At 32.6% G+C, this 27,101-nt stretch overlaps 1 protein-coding gene across 2 annotated transcripts in view; it reads right to left on the bottom strand.

Moving 5' to 3' along the window:
* Positions 1-27,101, bottom strand: part of LOC145270752 (sarcoplasmic/endoplasmic reticulum calcium ATPase 1-like) — a 225,956-nt gene that overhangs the window by 27,257 nt on the left and 171,598 nt on the right. For both annotated transcript variants that reach the window (XM_080126351.1, XM_080126352.1), the window contains exons 23-24: positions 12,130-12,247; positions 8,250-8,367 (exon numbers count right to left, since the gene is read on the bottom strand). In XM_080126351.1, the coding sequence (XP_079982477.1) occupies positions 8,250-8,367; positions 12,130-12,247 (236 nt within the window). The remainder of the gene's footprint in view (positions 1-8,249; positions 8,368-12,129; positions 12,248-27,101) is intronic.

Below are 27,101 nucleotides of genomic sequence, written 5' to 3'. Positions count from 1 at the left end.
CAGTTTAACTTGTTGCTGGCTATCTTTCTCTTGCTTGTTGCTGGATCTCAACATTTTGAACTGAGAGAGAGACAGCTGTCGTACAAAGCTAAGACTGTAACATCATCTGTGTATAGATACTCCCTCAGGCATTTGTCTAATGAAATGGTTCTGTGGCGATGGAAATTATTTATGGGCTCATGGACTTTAAGTGTCTGAGGGAGTGGCACTCGTCTGACAAGATGTTGCAATCATATATATATATATATACACACTCACACAGAGTCAAAAGTAGTGGTTAGCTTTTGGATAGTCCTATTCATAATTTTATTTTGCAGATTAGAAAGTTACATCTGGGTTAAAATTAATACAGATTTAATATCTGAACAAAATTTGATTGACTCAACTATTTTGACACACATATATCTCTATATATCTATATATCACACATACACACGAGATAAAGAGAGGGGGAAGAGAAAGGAAAAAAAATTCTCACAGCCCAGAGTCCAAACTACTTAAAATATATATCCTTATCCTTGCATCATCTTACACAGCTAACACCCTTTTCTATCTCAAAACCATTAGCGGACCTATCTAGAACAAGAGACGGTGAATTACGTTAGCATTTGGATCCTGAAAATTAACAAATGTATCGAAAAAGGTACATGGCACAAAGGTCATTAAGAACTGCAGGGTATTTTCCCTTTTATTTTTTTAACTTCAAAATTCCCAGCAGGTTTCATAATGCATATAAAATGCAAATAAGTAACTATAACGTGCAAGTTTTGAATCCGACATTAAATGCATCCGTGCTGGATGGGCCAGATAAAGGCAAGAGACAGGTACTTGTTTGCTTGCGACTTCCGACCACTAACAGGAAATGCGTATGATCAGAAGTTGTGGGTCATATCTTAGTAAGGATGAAACCAACATTGAATTAACTATTTTAATTAGCCATCTTTTCTCATAACGTTAGCTATCTATCACTACACACAAAAAAAAACAAAAAAAACGTCTAAACTAATATACTTGGGAATCCGAACCACCCACCATATTCTCCACACCTTGTATCAACAGACTACCATCTCTTTAGAAGATGGAAATAATATTGATATTATACTAAAACTTTGGAAACAAGTCGGAAATTTTGAACCGTAGAACTAAGGAATTTTATGAACGTACATTAAATAAACTCGGCAAAAAAAAAAAAAAATACACAACACTTATTATAAAGCTCTATCTAAAAAGATATTGAGCCCAGGCGTCTGTTAATTGTAAATATTAAATAATTATATTAGCTTCTATAAGGGGCGAGCACTTTTTATCCAGTGTTCTCTCTTGAAATTTAACTTGCTTAGAAACTTAGTATATCATAGAGATAATAAATTTACTTCTCATTTTTGCAGTTTGCATCGACTAAGACATTGGATCTCAACAGTCAATTGTAACTGAGGTTAGAATGGTGCAGCTAGCGAGTCTGCTATATATATAGCGCAGAACTGGTAAATAGTAAAAACTTGAAGGTGCTCAATACTATTGCAGAGCAAATATTTTATTACCGTTTTATTTGTTTAGTTACACATGTTTCAGCTACCGAATCGTATCAAAGATCCGGTAACTTTGTCAGACTTCTGTCCAAGTCTGACGAAGTTACTGGATCGTTGATACGATTCGATAGCGGAAACATGTGTAACTAAAAAAAAGGAGAACGTCTACCTAAAACCACTAACCTAGTTCTAAAACAGATCCTTTGTTTGATAAAAATGCATGCCCATTGACTGATAGGAAGGGGCGCGGTGGATACTAGAAAGCTGATTGGCTAACTAGAAATACTCAACATAAAAACAAGAAGCAACCACAGAATTCGCGCATAAGCCTGACGAATCCTATAGTTGGATGAAACGCAGAATATTCAGTGTAGCTTAATCGCCATATATATTTCATAAATTACTAATATATATATATATATATATATATATATGTGAAATAAAAACTGGTCTTGATTTGGTATCCAAATTGATGTTTGAATCAGTGTTTTAGATATAGTCACTCATGAAAGGAATTTTTCAAAATTAAAAACAATTTACAAAATAATGAATTCAAGCTTTTTTTTCTTTAAAAGTGAGTCTTCTTTCTCTCCCTACTTAATTGCCTCCCCAGAAAAGAGCTCTCTACAAGTGTTTTTAATGTGGGGAAAATCCAGCTCCCCAAAACGGAGCATTTTGGATAAAAAAAAATGCCTTGGTCTAGGATTTCTTTGATCAGAACAGATACCGTGTGGTGTCAAATGATACGCTTGATCTTAAATATCGAATAAATAAATTAACCAAGATCAGACGGAACAAATAAAAAAAAAAAACAATTCAAGAAATTGCATTTTTTTTTTATAAATATATAAAATTAACTTATTGTGGTCCGATGCATTGTGTAGAAAGATACAAACAATTTACAGTTGGTATCAAGCCGAGTTTATTAAAAAGGACGATTTATTACAGCTTAAAGTGGAGCTAAAAGAAGGCTGTATTGTTGGAACAAGTTGGGGCAGTTCCTGTAAGATATTGACGTAGTTGTACCAATTTACAAACATGTTAATTTTTTTTTTTTTTTTTTTTTAAATTGGAGAAAAAAAAAAATTTTAACTTTAAATCTAAGATGCCTTTATTTTAAATAGAAAAACATCAGCTGAAATAAATCAGCTAATTGAAAAAAAAAAAAGTCAGCAAAATGATAATTTAGCTAGCATAAGAATTACAGTCATCTCGCCTTAAAATAGTTTTGTTCAACTTAAGGATTGATTAGCCATCAGATATTGAAATTCAGGAAATCCTGCTTTATTGGTATCCAATGATTATAAATACAAGTTCAGAGCAAATTTATATAAATAAATCAGTAGATGTACGTGTACGTGTTAAATAGTTAACCAATACACTCTTAAACTATTGGTCGCATATAGCATAAGAATTACAGTCTCGCCTTAAAATAGTTTTGTTCAACTTAAGGATCGATCAGCCATCAGATACCAGCGGTTTAGAAACAGATAATAAATCCAGCCTAGAAGCGACGAGAATCAAGTCTTATCACCAATGCACCATTAACCTACTAACTGATGAGGAGACCGTTTAATTTTGCTGCCAGGACAAATTTATTAACTTGAAAACCTGAATGGCCAATCCATTTATCACTGCATAGTATCAGACAGACTTATAAAACCATATAAAATTTTATATAGTAACTCCGCGTATAATACTAGAGTTTTTATTTTAATATGAAATAATCCCAATTCATTCAAAATACATTTTATTTATTTCTTGCGTGCAAATAACCGATAAACCTTTAAATTACTCGTCCCAAAAATTGACAGGAAATAGTAATCATACACTTTGGATGGTTTATAACGCGTAAAATCTTTGTTTGGATGAATGTGTACAGAAATATGTCGGCAAATCGAAATGAAAAATGTTTATTACAACTTGCCAACATTTCTGTTACTTTTGTGCATACGCAAATTCATCGCTTTGAAGTGATAGAATTTTTAATCCTTTTATCTGTTGATATCTCAAACGGATTAAGTGTTTTGATTTTGATTCTAGCCGATGACAGCCTAGTCTTTTCTTTTGAAATCGGTGCTATATATATTAAGATATGAGACAATATTCAATAGAGAATCGGCTCGGTAATAATAAATACGAAATCTGCATGAATCAAATATATTTAAGCATATTTTACAACTGGGATACTCCTGCTAATTGCTTTTAAATCACCCCAAAGATTTCGTAAACTTTTGTCTATAAGAGTAATACAAAATACAAAAAGAACACGCAAACAAATTTATTTATTTTTATTTATATATATATATATATATATATATATATATATATATATAATTTTTTTTTGTTTTTTTTTTTTCAAACTGTGCCGCTTTGTACACGGATCTATTTCTGTAAATTTTGTATATATAAATGCATTTATGAAATAGGCAGAAACAACTAAATAAAATATTTTCTTTGAACTAGGATTATATAAAAGGTGTCCTGGTTTAATGATGCAAGGTGTACATTTTCTATGAGTTTGAGAGTCATTTTTAGACAAGTTTCCCCTTAAAATAAAAAATCCTTTGTTCCTCCCCATCTTTTAGTAGATTTATACGTCTTGTTGAGGAACACATACCTCTCATAGCAGACAGATGATCTACTTGGCCAAATTTATTCAAGTACAAGTAAATTAAAAAATAGAAATGGTTCGGCTTTGATTGCTTAAAACTTTAAAACTTAAAAGAAATTGTTTTTAAATTATTTTTTTTAAATCTATATAGAAGGTGCTCCTGATTTTAAATCAACCCATGATAAAAAAAAAACAAAAAAAAAACGGATTCTATGTAGGTTAGGGGATAAAACACTTAGAATGGAAGTGGAGAGTGGCATTATACATAGCTTCCTAATAATTTTGTCTTTAAGAAATTCCCAAGAAAAAAAAAAAAAAAAAAACTACCAGGTTTTAACACTAAAATATTTTTATATATTAGAAAAAAAAAAAAAAAAAAAATTATATATATATTATGTAACCTTGTCTGTGTGTGGAATGGTCTCTACCAAGCTACTTTGTCAATTTTGGTCGCTACACTTAAAACTTGATATACTGGGAATTCGAACCTATGAAACAAATTTGATATCTTTAGTCTATAAAATTAGCTAAGGCTCAAAACTAAAAAATGGGAACTTGGCAAACTTAGACTACGAGTGCATTCTTTATGCATATGCGAAGATACCAATCCCATAGCTTAAATAGAACTACAAACTATCAACTCTGTGGTTGTATGGGTTTGACTCCTGACTTGCAATGGGTGCTATTCTAGCCACACTGATGAGCTGCGATACAGCAAAAGTAGCTTCAATCTTGTTCCTATTCACTTGCCTCCCCATGAGGGCAGAATTAGACTCAGTTTTTATTGTGGCTAAAAATCCGGCTCCCATAAATAAAATGTGAGGTGGGGGACACTTTGGATTGGAACAAAGATAAAAATTGCCAAAGTTTCTTTCCTTTGCTGACTGAAGACAGAAAAGACCAAAATAACAGATACTACGCTTTGCTCTTAGCGCAAAGATCAAGGAAGTGAGCTTAAATCCTGCTATTAGCTTTGGTACTTGTACAGTTTAATCAAGACATTAAAAAACGAAAATATTTTTAAAAAGTTATGTCGTTATGGAATAAAGTTTTCATTAAAAGACTTCATTTGATCCAAAAAATATTTTTTTTTACAGAGGAAAACAAACTTTTAATGAGATCAAATATGTTGCCGGCATTTGCCTATTTCCGGGGAGACAGGGGGGGGGGTGCCTTTGAATGAAAAAATGATTAAGGACAAAATGAAAAAGGGATTAAATAGAAAATAGAAACTGAAATAAGTGGCGAAAAAAAAAAAAAAATTAGCTAGGTATTTTTTCTGCCCAGGTTTCAAAATAATCTCGTAAAATTTTTGACAAACTAAGCAGTGATTGGAGTTATCACCCCTGGCGCCTCCCTCATCTGCAAAAAACAAGATGGTCGCAACACGATCACTTATTAAAATTTTATTTCCTCTGTAAAAAAAAAGAAAAAGTACTCCAAATTAAATCATTTTTTGTATGAAGCCTATTCCATAACGACAATTTTTCTCAATATTTTCATTTTTTTATGTTTGATTAAACTATACAGGTACATTAGCTTTAAATATAAAGTTAAAAAAAAAAAAAAATTATCTTTAAAATTATGATACTTTTCTAGTCCATGGCTAACTTGAGCATCAAGAGAAATGAAAACAAACAGTATATAAATTGTGACGATTCAAATATAGTGCTATAGTACTGGAGGTTCTAGAAGTAGCTTAATGGACCCCATCTTAGCAATTAAATAAAACCTAGCTAATTTCTGTAATCATATACATACATTGTTTTGCAATCTTCTACGATGCTAGACGCCACAAAATACCTAGTACGGTATTCACCCAAGCGGGTTGAGCCTGTTTCGACACAAAGTCTGTTTTTGCAGTTTTTCTTCAAGGTGGTATATTACTGTTTGCCCATAAACAGTGCCTGGTATTCCCAAATAGTCACCCACCTGTACTGGCCAGGCCCAACATTGCTTACGTGAGCCAACAAGAGCCAGTCATTGATGCAGCGCTTTATTGCCATGGATAACAATCTGCACAGGCACAATTGCTACTTTATTTAAAATTATTTTCAATGCGTTTGCAGTCAGACAGCAATTAAATATGTCCTTTTAAGCAAAAACAATATCACTTACGTAACTTTATCTAAAAATTATGAAATTTGATTAAATAGATGTTTTTTGTTTTTTTTAAATGCGGAAGTAATCTTTCATGAAATGTTGTATAGTTTGCTGTTTTATTATACTGATAGGCACAATATGACCAAAAACAGGAAATTGAATTATCTCCCTTGATTTTTTTTTTTTTTTTTTTTTTTTAAAGATTGCGCAACTTTAATAGCAGCCACTGATTCTTACCATAAGATCCATGCATTTTTTTTTTTTTTTTTTTTTTTTAAATACCAATAACAATGACCGCCTTCATTTCGTAATTTCTGGATATATTTTTGCTTAAAAGGACATTTAAATTTACTGCAGAGTCCAACTAAACAAGTACATTATTTTCTAAATAAAAATTAAAACGCGTAATTGTTTGAAAAATTTATTTAGGGGTTTCTTTTTTTCTCCCCCCCCCCCAATTTGGGTTTTTAGCATGTGATGCATATTCAGCTTCTCTTTATTATCTTGGTTCATTCAAAACCCGAAACGCCTCATGATTTAGAGGTAAAAAGAACTAAATTTACACACTGAGAAATGTAATTCACTTTTTATTCTATTTAAAAAAACATTTTTACTACTGCTTTCACACACACACACACACATTATATATATATATATATATATATATATATATATAATGTGCGTGTTCCAGGTCATATATATATATATATATATATAATGACTTGGAATTAGGTAAAGCAACCAATGAATTTTTAACGCGGTTCATACAGGAGTGCTCAATACCGAATTGGAGGGGGGGGCAAAACATTTTATTTGTTTTACATAAGCATTAGTCTGTCGCTACACATTCATGAGCATGTTTCGGTCGGTCAGTTACACGATAACTAAAAACCTCTTCAGGCGATTTTGTTTATTTAAAAGCTTAGTCGGTAACAAATAATAGCCTAAAGAGGTCTCTAGTTACTGGTAACTGGCTGATTGAAACATGCTCATGAAGGGGTAGTGATATATTAATGCTTATATAAAACAAATAAGTGTGTGTATATATATATATATAACTTAGTACAAGTAGAATTCTGGTTAAAAAAGAAAAACTAAACACTATGAAAAGTGAGTGGACTGGAAGGTAGATCCCAGATTTATCTATACTAAAATTAGCAAGGAGAATGTGGGGTGGGGGGTTTAATTCATTTATTTTTAAAAGTAAAGTCAAATGATAGAGAAACTTGAAATTAAAGAAAGGGAAACCATCTTTAAAAATAAAATTTAAAAAAAAAAAACATTGGCAGATATAATGGATGGCGAGTACCCATATTTACAGTCCATGTAAGAAAAAAATTAAAAAATGGGATTGGTGGGGAAAGGGGGGGGGGGCACACAAATTCAATCAAGAGTGATTTATGAAAGATGAATTTTAAAGAGGGATTAAAACACCACCCCCCTCAATTTTTTTTTTTTTTTTAATAAGTATGTGGGTAGGGGACTTGATAAATATTAAGATTGGAAATAAAAAGGAGGCAGGAATAATAAAAGGATGCTCCTACCCCACTCTCCCCACTACCTGGAAGAGCTAGAGGGATCTGGGATCAGATGGAGAAAGCATCTTGAAGATTAGGCTTCTATATAACAAGAAATGCAGCTACTCCAAGAAGAAAAGGAGGGAAAAAAAGTGAGGGAGTAGGAGTAGCTGATTAATAAAGTAGTTACAACAGTAGTATTAGTAGCAGGTGGTGGAGGTGGTGGTGTTGTTGGGAGTATATAAAATCAAAAAGTTCAAGTCTGATGTTATTACTGGTAGGAAATTGCCAACGTCCACAACAAAGAGTTGAGTGGGACATGGGAATGGGCAGGGGAGGTGGTGGTGGGGACAGTCAATAACAAAACAAAAACAAAAAAAATAAAAATAAAAAAATAACACTATGTAAATGTATGCCAATAGAAGAACCCGCCGTAGAGAGTCCACACAAGCACAAGTAAAGAGCATTCGAAAATGTTATTTTTACCGTCAGAGAATCTGCGGGCAATAAATTTAAGGGTCTCATCCATTAACAAAACCGGGAAGGATATCTTCAGGACCGCAATCCATTCCGCGATGTTCAGTTGCGTGATCTGGAAGATTTGCTGTAAGGACAAGAAAAAAAAAAAAAAGCGGGGATGGAAAAAAAAAAAAAAAAAAAAAAAAAAGAAAGAAAAAAGTTATAAAATGTTAATACATATTCGGACATAATTATGATTTGTCAAATCTTCAGACATTTTTTTTTTCAAGTAAAAAAAAAAAAAAAAAAAAAAAAAAAAAAAAATAGAATGTTAAAACTTGCAAACTACTCATCTTTGGTGATTTGCCTCGAAACAGGCCCATTCCCAATAGTGGGAGCATACTGATATTTTGTCAGTCAAGGGGCATGCCTACCAATCAGTTGCCCAGCTGATTCTCCTCTATAGTTAGGAGACACTGCCAATGAAGACGGTTGATCAGTGAAAGTTGGCAACCCATGACGGTAGTGTAGGCCAAAGAAGAGACTAGCTAAATCTGACAAGAGTGAACGTCGTCACAAAACACGCCCTGCAGGAAATTTATTTTTCAATTTTCTTTCAATGCATAAGCGTTTAGCTAACTTGCAGGTCAATTTAAAAAAAAAAAAAAAAAAAAAAAAAAAAAAAAAAAACCAATATCACAATTTCTTAATATTTGATACAGAATAAACAAACTGAAGGTTTGGCACTAAACTAGATTATGCAGTTTCAAAAGGCGATATTTTACAATATCAAATATTATCATTCAAACACTACCGTGTTTGAATATATGGTAAAGTGACAGTTTTAGTCATTTAGAACTGGCTTGAAGCTTCATCGCTCACTCATTTTCTGGACAAATTTCAAACAATTACAGTCTACAGATCACCTCAGCTTTATTGTGAAAATTTTTTTCAATTTTTTGTTCAGTTAAAAGTTATAAATTTACTGGTGTTCAAAATTGTAAAAAAGTGTAAGGAAGCGAGCAATGTTTTTTTTATGACTGATTTCCATAGCAACCACGTTGCTTAAGCGACTACTGTTGCTAACAATTCACCGCTCTCGCGAAAAGAGAATTAACAATGAAACAGAATGAAAGCATGAAAGTAAGATAATTGGGAGATTTTATTGAAAGCAAACGAGTGCCAGACGTTATTACATGTGTGTATGACATTGTTTATGGGGCAAAAAAAAAAAAAATAAATAAATAAATAAAATAAAAAAATAAATAAGACCGAAATTAAACACAGAACAAGTGAATTTACTGGAAACCTTGAACTACCGTAGATTACAATAGAAAAATGCAAGCATGAAAAGTAATATGGTTAAGCTTAAACATGGAAAAGTAAAGGACTAGTTAAAACTGGAAAAGAAAAGGACAAGATATTCTAGTAGAAAATATAAATTTATAATTTAAAATATGGCAGCATTAAAATTTGATTATATAATGTTATAAATTGAATTAAAAAATTCTTAATGCTTGCAATATTTTGAGTTATAAATTTTTTTACTAGAATATCTTGTCCTTTTCTTTTCCAGTTTTAACAAGTCCTTTTAAGCTTAACCATATTACTTTTCATGCTCGCATTTTTCTATTGTAATAATAGAAGTTAAAAAAAAAAAAAAAAAAAAATTAAACTACAGGGATACCTTGAAATTATCTTATAGAATGTAAAAAAAAAAAAAAAAAAATAACCAAATGTATGTAACTAAGAAGAATCAGTTTTTAAAAAAATTTTTTTTTTTTTTTACACGTTTCTTCAATGAAGCAATAAAATCACACGATTCAATGACAATCAAAAACAATTTTAAATGGCTTTCAATATGTCAAGATGACCCCCCCCCCCACACACATTTTTTCCTATTGTATTCATGAAAAAAATTTGATACTCGTACAGTTTAATCAAGACATTAAAAGATGAAAATATCGAAAAAAAAAAAAAAAAGGTTATATTGTACGTATCTGTTTTGGACTGAAGATCCCCGGAAAAAAAAAAAAAAAGTTCACTTAATTTGATCGAGTAATTTTTTTTTTTTTTTTTTTTTTTTTTTTACAGCAGAAAGACACGTTCTTATGACCGCACGTTGAAAATAGACATCTTGGAATTTTTTTTAACATGCCACAGGGAGATAACTCAATTTAAAGCGTCGACATTCCCTCCCCATCTTTAATACGAAGCTTTTCTTCCTAAAAGTCAAACCTTTTGTTCGGTATCAAATTGTTTTTTCGCTAAAAACTTTATGAAATTAAGTGAATTTTTTTTTCTTTTTCGGAGAACTTCATTCCATAACGGATATGTACAATTTAAACTTTTATTTTTTATTTTTTTTGTCTTGATGAAACTGTAAAAGTACCAAAAATTGTCAGTTTTCTCAGTTTGTATATATTTTTGTAATAAAAATAACTCAAATCAGCTTTTATTTATAACTAACAGGGAGTACCCGGCGATGCCCGGGTGTCTTGAGGTAAATCAAAACTTATGTTTTATATGGGATGTTAAATAATAAAAAAAATGTTTTGGTAGGTAAGTGCATGAGGATCGAACCCGTACCCTTGAGTTGGAAATTAATGTGTGGAAAAAAAAACGGGCAAGGTAACCCATTAGGCCACCACGACATACAACATACACAGGTTTGAATTTATTTATTGAACTATAAAAACAGGCATGGACAATAAAAGTTAACTGCTGCTTCTATTTGACCTAATTAAGAAGGTCAAATAGCAGTCACGCAGTTGTTTACCCAAATTTGACTGTGAGGGAAACCAGCTCCCAATTGTCCAGATTGAATAGCAATTGTCTGATGTACAACATTGATCAAAGCTGATTGCTTCTGGACATTTCCCGGCGCAATGCCGAGGATTTGTTAACTTTGAATTAATTTCGCTTTTTATACGAAAAAGCCTCATCAACACGCAAGAAGCCAAAATAGCAATAATTTTGTAAAAGTCGACGTAAATAAATCTAGATGCGACGCGCTTTCCCAAATCGTACATATTATAATTTAGGACCCATATAAACAGTTGTAAGCGATCGTAACGACCTCTGAACCGTGTGCGAGAAAAGCCTCTTGAAGACATACACGAAATGGTCACACACATTTTGCCTTTTATATATATAGATGAAACATTCAACTTATATACATATTCGTTAAAAAAAAAACAAAAAAAAAACAAAAAAAAAACATACATGGCAAGGGCTAAACACGAGATAACTCGTAAGCATACTATTCAATTCAATGTGTTATATTTTGAGATGCCTGTTCAAGTTAAAGACAGTTATTGTACGTGCCGAGCGCACATTGACTAATAGACTTTCCTTACGAGTTTACTCGTAACAAGCAAAGTTAAGTAAATGCCAAGATACGAAAATGCTTATAGTTGGCAATGAATGCGTTAAATAGAAAGCCGTTCCTAACATGGGGAAGGGGGAGTCGGACACATTTTGAATTAAGTGTCCGACAATCTTCACTTTGGCATCTTATAGCTGGGTATAAACCTGTCGGAAGGTGCAGACTCTAAATACATACAACTTAAGAGATCTGAAAAGAGCAAAACTTTAAAAAAAAAAAATAATTTATGAACATAATCAACATACAGGATGACAACGTGCTCTATCAATATGAGCCCTCCTTTATTTTAAGAATGGCTTTCTAAATAGAAAGCCATTCATGAAGGCTGGGGGAAGATGCTGCGTTTCAAATTAAGTGTCAGACAGTCTTCACTTCAGCATCTGCCTGCTGGTCACGTAGACAGTTGCAAAGTTTATGGAGATTGGGTTATAAACTGAATAAGTACCCCATATTTTTTTTTTTAATGACTTAAAAGAACAAAAGTTTAAATTTGAAATAAAAACAAAAAATAAAACTTACCGCCATAACCTCGACGTACAGGATGACAAAGTGGAGAGACATGGACAGCACCATGGCTCCGAGCAGCCACATGTTTTTGTGGGGAGGCATCACAACTAGAGATTGATTTTCACTCAAGCTGTGAAGAAAAAGACATGTAGTTTGTATATTTTGTACAATGAGACAGTAATCTTTCATTCAATCATACATCATTGAATACGACAGACATTCTACGTCACTTAACGTTCATTCTTTTCAAAATTCTGCTTGTAAGGCAAATATTCTGAGAACCATGCAGTCTGAAAAAGTTCAGGAATTATTGAGTTTAACCATCTTCAGATGTTTATGACGAAGCAGAATACTTTCAAACTGTGAGATTGGACAAGTGCCAACATTTCTACACTCGGAATCGGACAAAGTCGCACAAGTGACACAAATTTAAATCGGTTCAACATCAAGAATTTGAAACCAAACGATATGCGCAACTTACATTGTAAGATTTACGCTTCTTGTGGAGGACGAGAAGTTAGCTGAAAGATAGATCTAAAAATCCTCTTGTCGGGGATATTCAATTTCTAATGAAATTATCTTGCACCGACTTTAATGAGGTTTGTTAGAATTTCGCAAAGAATGAACTGATTGCAGTAGACACAGATTGTGTTATTAAAGAAAAACACTTAAATGGTATATAAACGAATTTACGAAACGTAAAGATCACAAGTGTATAACAAGGCCCTCATCCAGCATCCCAACATTATCATACATTTCAGTATCGTGATGTACAAGGATTACGGCATATCAACACATAAGTGGGTCATGTAATGCCAACCGAAAGTAAAAATAGGAAAGCATTCTTTGTAATTCTGTTTGATAGATTAAATTTTGTATTCTTCATTAAGGAACCATTTCTCAAAAGCTGACGGAATTATATATTTTAAAATCTTTGCTTTCTTCAAGAACCCAAAGATATCATTTAGATATATAATATGTATGACAGATTCGATTAAAATCAATGTTTCACATATCGATGCATTCCATTGTAAACGGAGACTGACAGCAAACAGAATGGAGGATGTTGAAGCAGACACGAGTGCAACATAATTGCGGTCCATTTAAAGTCGGGCAAGATTAGGTATCGGAAAGCAAACATTGCAATTATATAATTGCAATCTATCGTCTGTTGCAAGGTACGGCACAATCACGTTGACACACCAGTTCTCGCCAGATCACCGAAGTTAAGCAACGTTGAGCCTGGCCAGTACCAGATGGGGGACCATTTGGGAAGGCTAGAGGCTGTATGTACCTTCTGGGAAGGTTGGGGGTGGGACCAGCCCCCTCACCCTGTAAAAAGAACTCCTCGCTACAAAAGCATCTACAAAAGTTGTAGATGGCCTATGCCCCCACCCCCAGGGGCTCAAGGGCTATGGATGGATGGATTGTCTGTTGTACTGGTAACGTAATTTCTTGTGAAGCAATATGCATGTCTAGACTGGCATAACAAAGCTGTAGGCATTTGGAAAAGTGCACATTTCTGGCACTTCTGTCCAGACTATTTAGTGTCATTTACAAACAGTTCCTGTAGAAACAGTGCAGAGATTAGACAGTCCCTCTGTTCACCAAAAACAACTGGACTCCATTCCATTTGAGTCCTTATTTCTCTTAATTTGCTGTGAACCTTTTGACCCCTTTTACATTTGATTGCATTACCACAAGTTCAATAACAAGGACAAATCATTCATCTCCTCTCCAGATTCATTCTGGATTGTTCAGATACACTCGACCTTGCTTATCCAACACATTCTGCATGGACAAAACTGATAAACATAGTTGATTTAATTATAGAAAACATTTTTTTAAATGGAACTTGGTGACTCTTCATCTCTAACAAGCCTCAACAAATGATTACAGACCTTACTACAAAATACTCTTCAACAAGAAGCTTACCACCACAAACTGTACACACTGGATCGTTAATTTACTAAATTATTACAAAAAAAAAAAAAAAAAAATTGTAAGTTAGAATTCTTTAACTTTTCACCCCCCCCCCATGGAACTAGAATAAAATCCCAAAACAAATTAAATTGAACACTCAATAGTCTATAGAGAGTAAAATAAATAAAAATACTTTAATTGTTGAATTCTTGATATTTCGGTCAATGAAACAATCGTGCAAGTCAATTTATGAATGATTAAGTGAAAATTTATATATAGAAACAATTTAAGAAAATTTGTATTTCCACATCTCAAAATATATCTGGTGTGTGTCTGCAACAGAAGAGGCAAAAGTAAAGTTTAATATGTCAACTCAAATGCTATTTGGACCTGACTTTGAAAATCTGACAAGATAACTGTGTTGCACTAGAAAGGCTACACCGGTATTAGAAGAGTTAAATGTGTATTCACATCTTATGCCTACCCCCTCTCTAGCAAATCTAACCTTTATCCTTGAGTGGTCTCTGGGCCTTGATAAGTGGCGATGCTTATGTATTAAAAAAAAAAAAAAAATACAATATTTTATTATATCTGGCAGAGTCTTTAGAAATGGTAAATAACTTCCAGAGGATGAGGAATTAGGGTCTCCCAGAGCTTAGAAATTTCTAACCTCTATCTCACAGAAGAGATGTTGCGAGTTTGCTTTATCATTTTCATGGAAAGTGTTTGACTGAGCTTCAATCTATGGTCCCCCCCCCCCGCCAAACTTTCACAAGAAACACTAGACTAGCTGAAAACATTATCAATAATTCCCCCCACTCTTTATCTGTGCCTAAACCTAAACGTAGATTCCATGATCAAAGCTTATTTCTTAGAACTGCACGCCTGTGGAATTGTCTTCCGTTTTCCTGCTTTCCAGCTGTCTATAATATGGTTGTCTTCAAGTCCAACGTGAACAAGTTTCTGATGAGCCGTTCCACTTAAGTTAACAAATTTACCGAACTTCCATTACTATCGATTACTATATTGTCCTTTTGACTGCTGTACACTCTTTAACCCTTATCCTTGAGTGGCCTATCGGCCTTGATAAGTGGCAACGCCTATGTAAAAAAAAAAAAAAAAAAAAAAAAAACTTATTACATAAAAACAAGCACTAAACGATCCCTCAACTAATTCTGTTCCCGATTACACCTGAAAAAATGAATATCTTAAGGAAGAAAAAAAAAAAAAAGTATTTTTTATTAGAGGCAATGCATCAGTTTTGGGATTGTGTTTTATGTAGTTGGTTACTTAAGTGGATATACTGTATTTTATGATAAAAGACCAGAACCTAGTTTTAAGAGTAATGTAATATATAAGTTCAGGCTAAGCGTATGTTGAGAGTATTCCCCACAGAATTTATAAAATAGTGCTAGATAGTAAAGTGCGCTTTCCGTATATTTATTCATACAGACATGTAACCGGCTTCATTGCACCGACATGACAATGTTTCAATCTGTAGTTATTAGTAAGGCTAGGACAAAAGAATATTCTTACTGTTTTGACTCGAGTATATATCCGACAGTTAATAGAGAATCACATCACTATCTAAAAAACGAGACATGATATATACTCTCGTCAAAATAATGTAAAGAATATTTCTCGTGCTATTGCTCTAATTATTAACTAAGATTTTGTCCGGTGAAATGTCTTCACGTAAGTGAAGATATCGAAAGCTTTAACATAAATACCCTCAACCAACCCAACAATCAGCAAAATCCCACCTCTTCTCTAGGTCTCCAGAGGCTGGAAAGTTTTTGACTTCAAAAACTTCTTTTCATCGAGCTGCTTACCTTTGGAATTCCTGCTCTGTTCTTGACTGTACCAACATGCAAAACTTTAAATGTAATGTTAAACATCTTTCTGTATAACTCCGCACTTAGGATGCTCCTATTAATCTTTTTGACACATCCAATTTTCAAAGTTGAAACGTTTCACAATGCGGCACAATAGAAACTAGTTTTATTTATTGCGGACTATTATCCCTTTTTTTTTTTTTTTTTTGTTTCAGCCAACTATTCCTCTGGCCTTTGTCAGGTGGTAACCGCGGTTACCACCTGACAAAGACCTCAGAAATAGCTGGTAGAAACAAATTAAAAAAAAAAAATGAGGATAATAGTCCGCAATAAATAAAAATAAATATTTATCTCAATAATGAATTCCAATTAAATAATATATATAGCTCTTTTTTATAATGAGATCTTATTCCTCCCAATTTCTCTTAACCGTTCTTCGCAGCATTACGTACAAAACATACAAGGTTTTCAGAGTTTTAGTATGAAAACAATTATATTATATATATGCACTAATTAAAGTTAAAAAAAGTTGCACTAATAAAAAAAAAAAAGATTGTAAGACAAATAAGCAAAAAAAAAAAAAAAAAAAAAAAGAAAAAAAAGCAACTCTAAAAACCATGCAACAAAAGAATCATGCAATATGGCAGACACATGTGCACTTTACAAGTTACAATTTTGTTTTGTTACTCTCTGCTAGACACACGATCCTCCACGAAAGCATGCACAAAAAAGGAACGAGCAGGCTTAATAAGGAGTATGTTTCCACCAAGCGTCAAACAGGAAGCGCGATCCGTGCTGATGTATCATCAAACGAAGTTTACAACCGTGTACCACAAAGGGGGTGGCGTGTCGGACTAAGATTTAGATTTTTTTTTTTTTTTTTTAATTTATTTAAAATTTTTTACTGTAAACGCATGGAATTTTGTGACAAAATTTAACCCACAATTATTGGATCCTCTACAACTAAAATATATATATATATATATATATATATATATATATATATATATATATATATATATATATATATAGGGAGAATTTTAATATACCCCGCTGTCACACAGGTACACTGAAAATACAATTTACCTATTTATTTTTTTTTTTATCATCACATGAGCATTAAGGTAGACACAAGGTCAATTTTTAATATGTAGAAAATCCAACTACCATAAAAAGGAACAAGAAAAAAATTTTATAATCTAGAAGGACCTCTTCTGACCAAAGCCAGAACAGATATCACACTTTGATCTTAGCCAGAAGGTTAAGAGCACACTTTTTTAGTCATTTAAGTTTTGCAATTTCAGCTAGGATCAAGGTGTTGTATCAGTTCTGATACTTTGTTCAGTCTTCAATTAGTGAATGAGAAATCCTTCTAGACTGAGGCAAGTTTAATTTGTCCAAATCTAGAGTGCCTATTTTGGACAGTTGGATCCCCATCCTGTGGGGGAGTTCAGTACATAGAAACTGTTGCAATTCTAAGTTCATAGCAAACGGCACTTTTTTTTTTTTTTTTTCCTAAAGCATCATTTTGACCTAATTTTAATGAATCCTTTCTCTTTAAACAATTTATCCTAATTTTTATCAAATTTACATAACATTTTTTAGTCAATTGGTTAATTTTTTTTAATATAATCTCTAAACGGATAATTTTAAACTATAGAAAAACCCCCCAAAAATCTGACGTGATTATATTATATTTGTTTTAAATTCAGAAAGTTTTTACCGTTTCAAAAGTATCAGTTATATGGAATTTCAATTAGTGTCGTCATGAGAATTATACAAATATAAAAGCGTTTGACTCGGGTTCCAACCATGGGGTCTTGAAGCCATAAAGCTAAAATAATCTAAGGTAAGGATCGTATATATCCACAGTAGAAATGAGCAAATTGCTGAAAACTACAGGACAGAGTTATTTCCCTTTCTCAATAAAAGAATGGCAGGATAAGTTTTGGAGTTAGCTGCATCCAGCTTTTAATTGCTTGCGTGAATTTAGACGAAGTTTGAAGACTCCCGTATCTTACTTCTAAGGTTTTCATATTCCAATAAACAATTGTTTAAGATATAGAATTTGATCTAATTTTAGTGACGTGTGGCAACAAGCATTTAATTCAAATACGATATAGATATTTCACTGCTGATGCAATTCTCTATCTATATAAGAGCCAGGTATGCCCAAGGATGGAGTACTGTTGCCACATCTGGGCAGGAGCTGCTAGAAAGGACTTATCCTGCCTTGATAGAGTTCAAAATAGACTTCGTAGCCTTGTGGGGGGGATGTCCTTTTCTCTTCCCTACAACCTCTCTATCACAGAAGAGATGTTGCAAGTTTGTCTCTGCTTTATCGTTATTTTCATGGCAGGTGCTTGGCCGAGCTCCATTCTATGCCTCCCCCCCCCTCGCCAAACTTTCACAAGAAACACCCGTCTAGCAGAAAACACTATCACTAGTCCCCCCCCCACTCTTTATCTGTACCTAAAAAACACAAGCATAGATTCCATGAGCAATGCTTCTTTCTTAGAACTGCACGCCTATCGAATTGTGTTCAGTTTTCCTGCTTTCCAGCTGACTACAATATGGTTGTCTTCAAGTCTAACGTAAACAAGTTTTTGATGAGCCGTTCCATACAAGTTAACAAATTTACTGAATCTCTATTACTAACGATTACTATACTGTCCAATTTCTACTGTACACTCTTTAACCCTTATCCTCGAGTGGCCTCTTGGCCTTGATAAGTGATGCCGATGCCTATGTAAAAAAAAATAAAATAAAAGGGTAATTGAATAAGATTGGGAACAATTATTCTAAATTATTTTATTAATTATTTTTCAATTTTAGTTGTTATCCAGACCCCCAATCCTCCTATGAAAAAAACGGAGATAAGGAAAAAAAAAAATGTGTATGTACATATTGTAAAAAAAAAAAATTTTTTTTTTAAAGCTATTAATGACAATTGGTAGTATTACAACAAATAAATTTGAATTATTGTTGAGTTATTTCCTGTTTATTGAAATTGTTTTCAAATAGATCAGCAAAACAGTCACTCCTCAGATACTCATAAAATTTGATTTTCTCAGTTAAAAACAAAACTTCCTTTGAAATGAAGCCTTAATTTGTGTATCCATTCTTTGGTAGACTTATCCTTATATTCATAGCTGTTGTTTCACCAGGTTTTGACGCCTGTGGCGCAGTGTATAGAGCCTCTACAATTCCAGTTAAGCATTGTGTAAAGATAGCGGTTTCAATCCTACCCAAAGGCGGGCAGAGGATTAGCTGGTCAAAAGATGGTGAGACAACTATGGAAGGCAGTAATTACTGTGGATACAGTTACGAAACTCATTCTTTCCCATTGCGGTTAATCACCTGAAGAAGGCCAGAGGACGAGTTGGCCAAAACGTGGTAAAACAAAAACAATTATGAAGATGAGGATAACGATTCACAACAGAATGGATACATAATGATTTTTGAAAATTTTTCATTTCATTAGAGGTATATCATACCGATCTTTATTTTTGATTTTTAATAAAAGGGAAATTCTAGACAAACAATTTTTTTTTAAAACCTGATTATAATTTGATGAGAGTTGCTAACTCAATCATGTCCGGTTTTCTTTGCCCGATTACTTTTTCAAACTTGGAAATTTAGAAAAGGGTTTGCAGTAAACAAAGAACCAATTTAAATATACTGTGACTATAGCTTGCTATTTAACTGGTTATTTTTAAACTGATAAAAAATTTGGTCAAATGTGTGCGTGTTTATCACATTCTATGTTAAAAGCTAGAGTCATATTGAGACGGTTTGTACCGGTATTGTTTTTCTAGTTTTAAGTGATTATCCAGACTCCAAAAGATGTGACGCACTTGTTTCAGCCATTTATCGTTGTCATGTAACATTCAACTCTTTTTCAAACTGAATAAACACTACAAGTTAACAACAAACAAAAAACAAACTTATCCAACTAGGTAGACGAGTAACTCATTTTACTTTTAATAACATTTATTTTTGGGGGCCACGATTTCATTTCGTTGTCTATAGTAGATGTTCTTTTGCAGATTTGATTTAATTATTCAACTCTAACTCAAGAATTGCCGCTTATAAATACAATAGAAAAATATGTTCCAGAAGGAGTAAAATTACCCATCTGCTGGAACAGAAGTTCTATAACACTCTTGCATCTTACAAAAATTTAAAAAACAAAAAAATATATGCTATTAAAGCATCTAAAAACTGTCTAAAATTAAAGGCTTAAAAAAGTTGAGAAATTGACAGATCTGGCCTAATTGGTGCTTATCAACTATAGACAGAATTAATGCAAATAGATAATGCATATAGATTTTTAATATCCATTATCGAGAACTTTTCAAGGACTTCTCAGATTGAATTTTGTTTTTAAAAACTTTAATTTAAAGAATGATATAATAAAAACCAAAAAGATATTTTTAATATTAAAAAAATATTTTAGTATTTACTTTGATTTTCATTTTGACTAAACTTGGCCTTTTGGCCAAGATCAAAGTGTAGTATCTGTTCTTCAGATGCTGCACTTCCATTTGTTCTCTTTCGGTGGAGAAGCAGTCCTTCACGACTGAGACAATTTTTTTTTTTTTTTTTTGTACCTTTTCTCCACGTTAAAAAACGACCCTGGTGTCTAACTGTCCCGTGGGGAGGCATAGTAAATAGGTACATCTGCGAAGTATATATCGATAAGATCGGGTAGCTTCGTGATAAAAAGGGGCGTAACTCTTGAATTGACAATACTTCCTAACATCTTCCGGTGATTGCCCATCAAGGTGAAAGAGCGCTTCACCTGCCCCTTTTGGAGTTAATTGTCAATATTATTGTTTATTCGTATAATAAAGCACGTTAAACAGTTGTTAATTAATGGACAATTACTTTTTTTCGTCTTTTACAGTTATACAAATTGGTAATAATATTAACACTAACAGCAATAAAAGTCTTGTCTTAAATATTTTGTAACAATTTTTTTTATTTAAAATTTTACTCAACCTGGGTTTATCTTTGTTGAAAACAACGTCCTTATTTTTTACATATTGTTAAAATTCAATTTTATTTACAAAATTTTATAATTTACTAGTTGAACCTGTGTTACTGAAAAAAATTAAGTGATAGAAAGATTACCATCTATATTTTTTTATGAGTAGCTAAAATATTTTATATTTTTAGTTAAAAAAAAAAAAAATACAAATATTAAAAATTAATTACAATAGCATTCTAACTTTCAAAATGATATCCATTATTTTCAGTTTTCTTTCAATTCACTTTTTTTTTAGATGCTATTTTTGATGGCATGACTTTACTAAACGCTCTATTAAAAAGGAGATAATTCACTATTAAGATACAAGTATTTGTTATAATTGTTCTTTGTAAATTGGTCGGAGGCAAAATTGTATGTGTGTGTAAGAGAAACGAAACGGAAAAATAAAAATTTACATTCGTTCAAAAAACATTGGAAAGACTAAGATTCTTACTTATTCCATGGAAAAAGGAAAACTTTGATATTTTATCGTTCTTTATTTAAATTTGTCAACGCTTCGGCTATAATTTTGAACATCGTTTTATCACAAGAAGATCTATTAGCAAATTATAAAATATAATTTATGAAAATATCAATATTAAGCTACACAGAATTTTCTGCATTTCATCCTGGTCAGGCTAGTGTATGGATTTCATATGTACACATGGTATAAGTTTGCTAGCTAACCAATCAGATTCTTTGTTATTCCTGTTTTCAGCAGCCAATGGCCAGGCTTTTATAAAACAAATTCAGTTGACTTTTATTTCACCCCTTCTCTCTAGTATAGAAATAGACGCCTTATTTTACTCTAACAAGAAACAAACACGACCTAATAGTTGATAAGACAGAAAAAAAAAAAAAAAATCAAACACAAGGTGTTTTAGTATCGTAAACATTGCAGGGTTCAAACACTTAGTTCATGAAAGCTTAACAAATGTGAAATTCTACAGATCTCGACAAGAAAAACTATTCTAAATAAAGGATTACTAACTATGACTCCGTAAAGACCAAGGGCAACGGGATTGAAACGTGCCGATAAAAAACTTGGGGACAATAGTTCGACTAAATACTAAAAGTTACTGCTCCTGACATGGCAAAAAAAAAAAACCGTCTGATGAAGTAAAACCCTATCTATAATATTTTTTTTTGGTGCAAGTTCAAAGTTCAACCAAATTTAAAACCAAAAATAAATATTTATGATGAACTTATCCACCATGAAGCGAAAAATATTTAAAGTTAAGAAAAAAAATAACAAAGAAAAAACAAAAATATCAAATTTTATGACTAAGCGATAACATGTCGTGATTCACCATATTTATTTATTAAAGGGAGACAATTCAAACAGATCAAAATCAGCCTTGTAATGGCTACAAATTAGTATTAATACTGCTAAAATTGACATAACTACTTGATCAATTTACATGATTTTTGGAATATGACATTTTCTTCTGTGACTGGTATGTACATCATACAGATTTTTTCGGCATTAAAAAAAAAAATTAGGTTGAACTCTGTACTTGAAGTCTCTTTCTAGACTAAACAGAATAGACATTTATGAAGACAAAATGATGTCATCATTGTTGTCATAACTTATGCAAAGTAACCAAAAAGACAAGTTTTCCAAAGTATTTGTAGAAAAGTGCGGAAAAAAAAAAAATGGTTAACCTATGGCATATACATTTTTTGCAACATTGTTTTACAAAACATTCAATAAGTTCTGAAAGGTTATTTAATTTTATCTTTGTAGAGAAAAGATATTTTTTTTTTCAGGTAGTCGATTGATAGTTAAGCCTATTTTCAAACTGCATTAGGAGGTTTTGTACATTTATATTTCTTATAAATATTAATGTTCGAAGAATCATAAAAGGTTACACTTTCAATCTTCTGTTCGATGCCAACTTTCTCTTAAAAAAAAAAAAAAAAAAAGTCAAGATTTGTACGATTTGTTTGGGAACGTATCTCATTTCCAATTTTATTTCCTATTTTTATATCTTAGTTTTGTGATCCATGTGTATGAAAATTTAAGATATCTTGCTACTCCTCTTGAAACAATTAATCGGAAAGCAGAAATTTGGTGGTGGGAGGGGGGGGGGGGGGTGTATCTGAATCGAAAAATTTGTGCCCATTTTCCAATACCCAAACCAATTTTTTTTTGTCTTTTTATATTTTATTTAAAGCAAAATCTTCGACTGCTGGTAGTAATGTTAAAATTAATATTTATTGCGAAAGCAACATAATTCAAAAGTCATCTATAATATAGATCTCACCTCTGTTTAAATGTCTGTATGTATGTTTCGACAGAGGCAACGGCTTTTCACGAGATTGGTATCTGTTTGAAACTTGTCAATTTGGACGACAAATATCGAAATATTGGCTAAAAGTATTAATTCTTTCACCCTCAACTGAAAGAAGGTCGCTTTTTTTCGCCAATATCTTCCAAAGCCATCCCTTCTTTTCGATTGACTAGCCTTCACTTCCGATTTCGCGATGAGCATAAGACATTCTTTTCGTCCTTCGCGATACGGGTTCAAGCCTGCCTGTCTACTAGCATTTTATTTTTTTTTAATACTCAACATGTATATACCACACACACACACACACATACAAATACCCGAGCATCCAGGCTAGCTTTTTTTTTTTTTTTTTTTTTTTAAATTTCAAAACTTTTAGCTGACAATTGCACAGAAAAACATAATATTTATCGTTTAAAAAAAGTTAAATTGCTACAATTTTAAATAAGAGACATTTTATTTCAACATTTAAATGACAAGAAATACTTTTATGGCAGAAATACTAATCGATAAGGTTGGGGATAAATCAAAACATTCCTTTTATTAGTAAACAAAATAGTTTTCCTATAAGAAACTAAGTTAGAAAACCACACAAATCGAGGAAGGAGAGAAGCAAAGAGCAAAAGCGAAAAGACCACAAAAATTAAAAATAAATCTTATTGTGTGAAAAAGACCCACCAAAAAATACGCAAAAGATTTTACTGAAACTTAACTTCAGATACAAAATAGTTCATTTGGATTGCAGGTCTATAAAGGAACACGACAACTTTCTAATGAAACCGATTTCGACTGCTTTTATATCATCTGATCCGTGTAAGAAGGCTCTTATTACGTGAAGTCAAGTTAGGAACCTGACTATTTGTTTTAATCAGAATAGCATTAATCTATAATATAAATTTCACTTGTCTGTTGAAATGTATGTGCGTATGTTTGTAGGTCTTGCAAAAAAAAAAAAAATGACAGATTTTCACGAGATTGGTAATATCGAAAAACTGACCAAAAACACTAATTCCTTCACCCTCAACTGGGGACATTTCTACAGGGAGGGGTTGCTTTTTTTTTTTTCTCAGATATTTTCTAAAGTCATTGCCTCTTTTCAATTGACTAGCCTTAATTTAAACCTACATCACTTCCAGTTTGGTGATAGGCTAACACGTCACTTTTTCACATTCTTTTCCTCCTTCGAAGTATGGGTTTGAGCCTGCCTGCCTGTTTACACCCACCTTTTTGGCGCTTGCAACCCCCCCTTCTTTTTTTTGCTCAACGAACACCCTTACAGACACCTCCACTTTCTTTCCCACCTTCGCGGCATGGGTTCAAACCTGCTTGCCTACTTTTTTTTTTGGCTCAACACACCTACAAACACCCGAGCAACACCGGGCACCCAGGCTAGTCTAAGGACAGTTGTACATCCAGTTAGAACTATAAGACTACAAAAACATCCAGAAAGTATTTTGTGGATTGGCATTGCCCTGGATGAATCTATATGTCTATAAAAGTGAACGTGTGTCTGTGTACATTTCCCTACGCAATAACTGTCAATTTTTAGTCTATAGACTCGAAATTTGAAATACCGGGTACTGAGATTTGGGAAAATCGATGCGACGGGTGTCAGCCAGAAATTTGTCTGTTAAGGGGTCAAATTTCAACGATTTGACCTTTAAGAACTCTACCAAACTCCGACAATTTTGGGTCTAGACACTTGAAATTTTAGATATAGGTTCCTTGAACCTGGATCTAACTTAATAAAGTGATTTGAGCCCGAAACTAAATTTTAAGGGGTCAAAGTTTTAAAAAATTAACCATTTTTTTTGTTTTTTTTTTGCACAGCATACACCTCCAAACACCCGAGCAAGGGGTCAAAGTTCAACGATTTGACCTTTGAGAATTCTACCAAACTCCTCCGCCAATTGTGGGTCTATACACTTGAAATTTTAGATATAGGTTCCTTGGACATGGATATAACTTAATAACTTGATTTGAGTCCAAAACAAATGTTAAGGGGACATAATAGGGGTCAAAGTTTAAAAAAATTGACCGCTTTTTCTTTTTCTTTTCTCAACATACACCTCCAAACACCCGGGCAACGCCGGGCTGGAATGCTAGTAGTAACTAAAAAAAAAAAAAAAAAAACTACTCAGTCATGTGTTTTTTCAGCTATTACCTAAAGGGAAGCAACTGATTTTTTTTTTATTTCAGAGTTAATGCCCTTATGCTGACTTATTGTGTGAGTGTGTGTCCAGAGAGGAATGTGCTGAGCAGAAAAGAGGGTGAGACCGAAAGAAGTATTAAGAGATGTTACACTTTATTTTTTGTAAATCACAAAACTTTTGCTAAATTTTCACCTGAATATATATATATATATATATATATATATATATATATAATAGGAAAAAAAAAGAAAAGAAATAGCATAGATCTTGTTTGTTGATGGTCCTCTACAGTGGCAGGCAAAACTAGCTAAAAGTTAACTCCCTAAATTGGAGACACCCGCTCTCCCAATCCTCGATAGACGTCAGTAAAGCACAAGGAATTCTACTTTTAATATCATCATATGAATTCGAAGATTCTATTGTTGGCATTGATTCCCCCAATGTCTTTCTAGAAAGATACTGGGAAGTACGGGAGGGACCACATGAAGGTTGCCAACATCTCAAGTGAAAATGATTTTCGTGGAACGAACTGGATTCGAATTTTGAACAAGGTTCGAAGTGTCTTTTGGTTTGGTATGAACACACTGACACCCTAATTCTTGTTAAATCACTGAAGTTAAGTAATGTTGAGTTTGGCCAGTACCAAATGGGTGACTGTGAGAATGCCAGATGTACATGGAAGGATAGCAAACTTCTTGAATAAATAAAAATAAGATGCCTTTACAAGTATTGCAGTATAACTTGTGGATCCATAAATGTGATGATACAGAACAACTGCTCTCTGGGTAGAAGTACTGTTCTCAATCATGTGGAGAAGCTCTCTGGAGAGAGAAGGTGTGTGTAAAAAAAAAAAAAAATTAAAAAAAAAAAAAATTGGTTTAATTCCACTTTAAAAGACATTTAACCATATTAGGATATTAATACCAAAAATGACCATCTCCCCATAGTAAGAAATGTATTTTATGAAGAAAAAAGAAAAATAGGATGGCGAGAAAGAAAGAGAATGGGGCGGGGAGAAAAAAAAAAAGTGTTCAAATTAATTCTTCAAAGCTACAGAGCAGAGAAAGTATCTAGAGGGGGAAGGGATATATATATATATATATTTGTGGAACAAGACAAGAAAATAAATTTTCCTTTGAAAAACCGAGAGGAAGAAAGAAAGTTTCAAAGAAGGGATGAGGAAAAAGAGAAAGCAATGCAGGAAAAAAAAGAAAAAGAAAAAAAACACAAGTGAATAGTCAACCCAGAATCCAGCAAACACCAGGGATGGAGGGTAATAAGACACTAACATTCATAGATTTATTGGTTATAGTCAACTAATGGTACTGCCTAATTTCTGGCGTGGCTGCTACCGGAAGCGGTGACAAGGCAAATCGGCCCTTTTTTTCCTCACGCCTATATCTCCTCTGTTAATGTACTCTTTATTATGCTTTAATAATCATTGAAAAGACTTTCTGGTTTTATTTTAATTAAAAATTACTGAAATTATTTATTTTATTTTTAAGAATTATTGAAAACACTTAAATCTTTTAAAACTACTTTGGGAATTATGTATTGGATACGGCGATGTTTGAAATTTTATTTTGACTTCAATAATTGCATTTTTATACTTTCATAAACATTTATATAACTTCAAATAAACTTATTTTTTTAAATTAAAACAAAAAAACATTTTTACAATTTCATAGACATATCTTATAAAATATCGAAATTATTTTTTAAATTTTATCAAAACTGCCAATGAACACGA

The sequence above is a fragment of the Euprymna scolopes genome, chromosome 46 (assembly GCF_053919585.1).
Source record: "Euprymna scolopes isolate OS-2025 chromosome 46, ASM5391958v1, whole genome shotgun sequence".
Taxonomy (NCBI): Eukaryota; Metazoa; Mollusca; class Cephalopoda; order Sepiida; family Sepiolidae; genus Euprymna; species Euprymna scolopes.
Note: the sequence above shows the minus strand (reverse complement) of the source record. Positions and strands in the feature narration are given on the sequence as shown.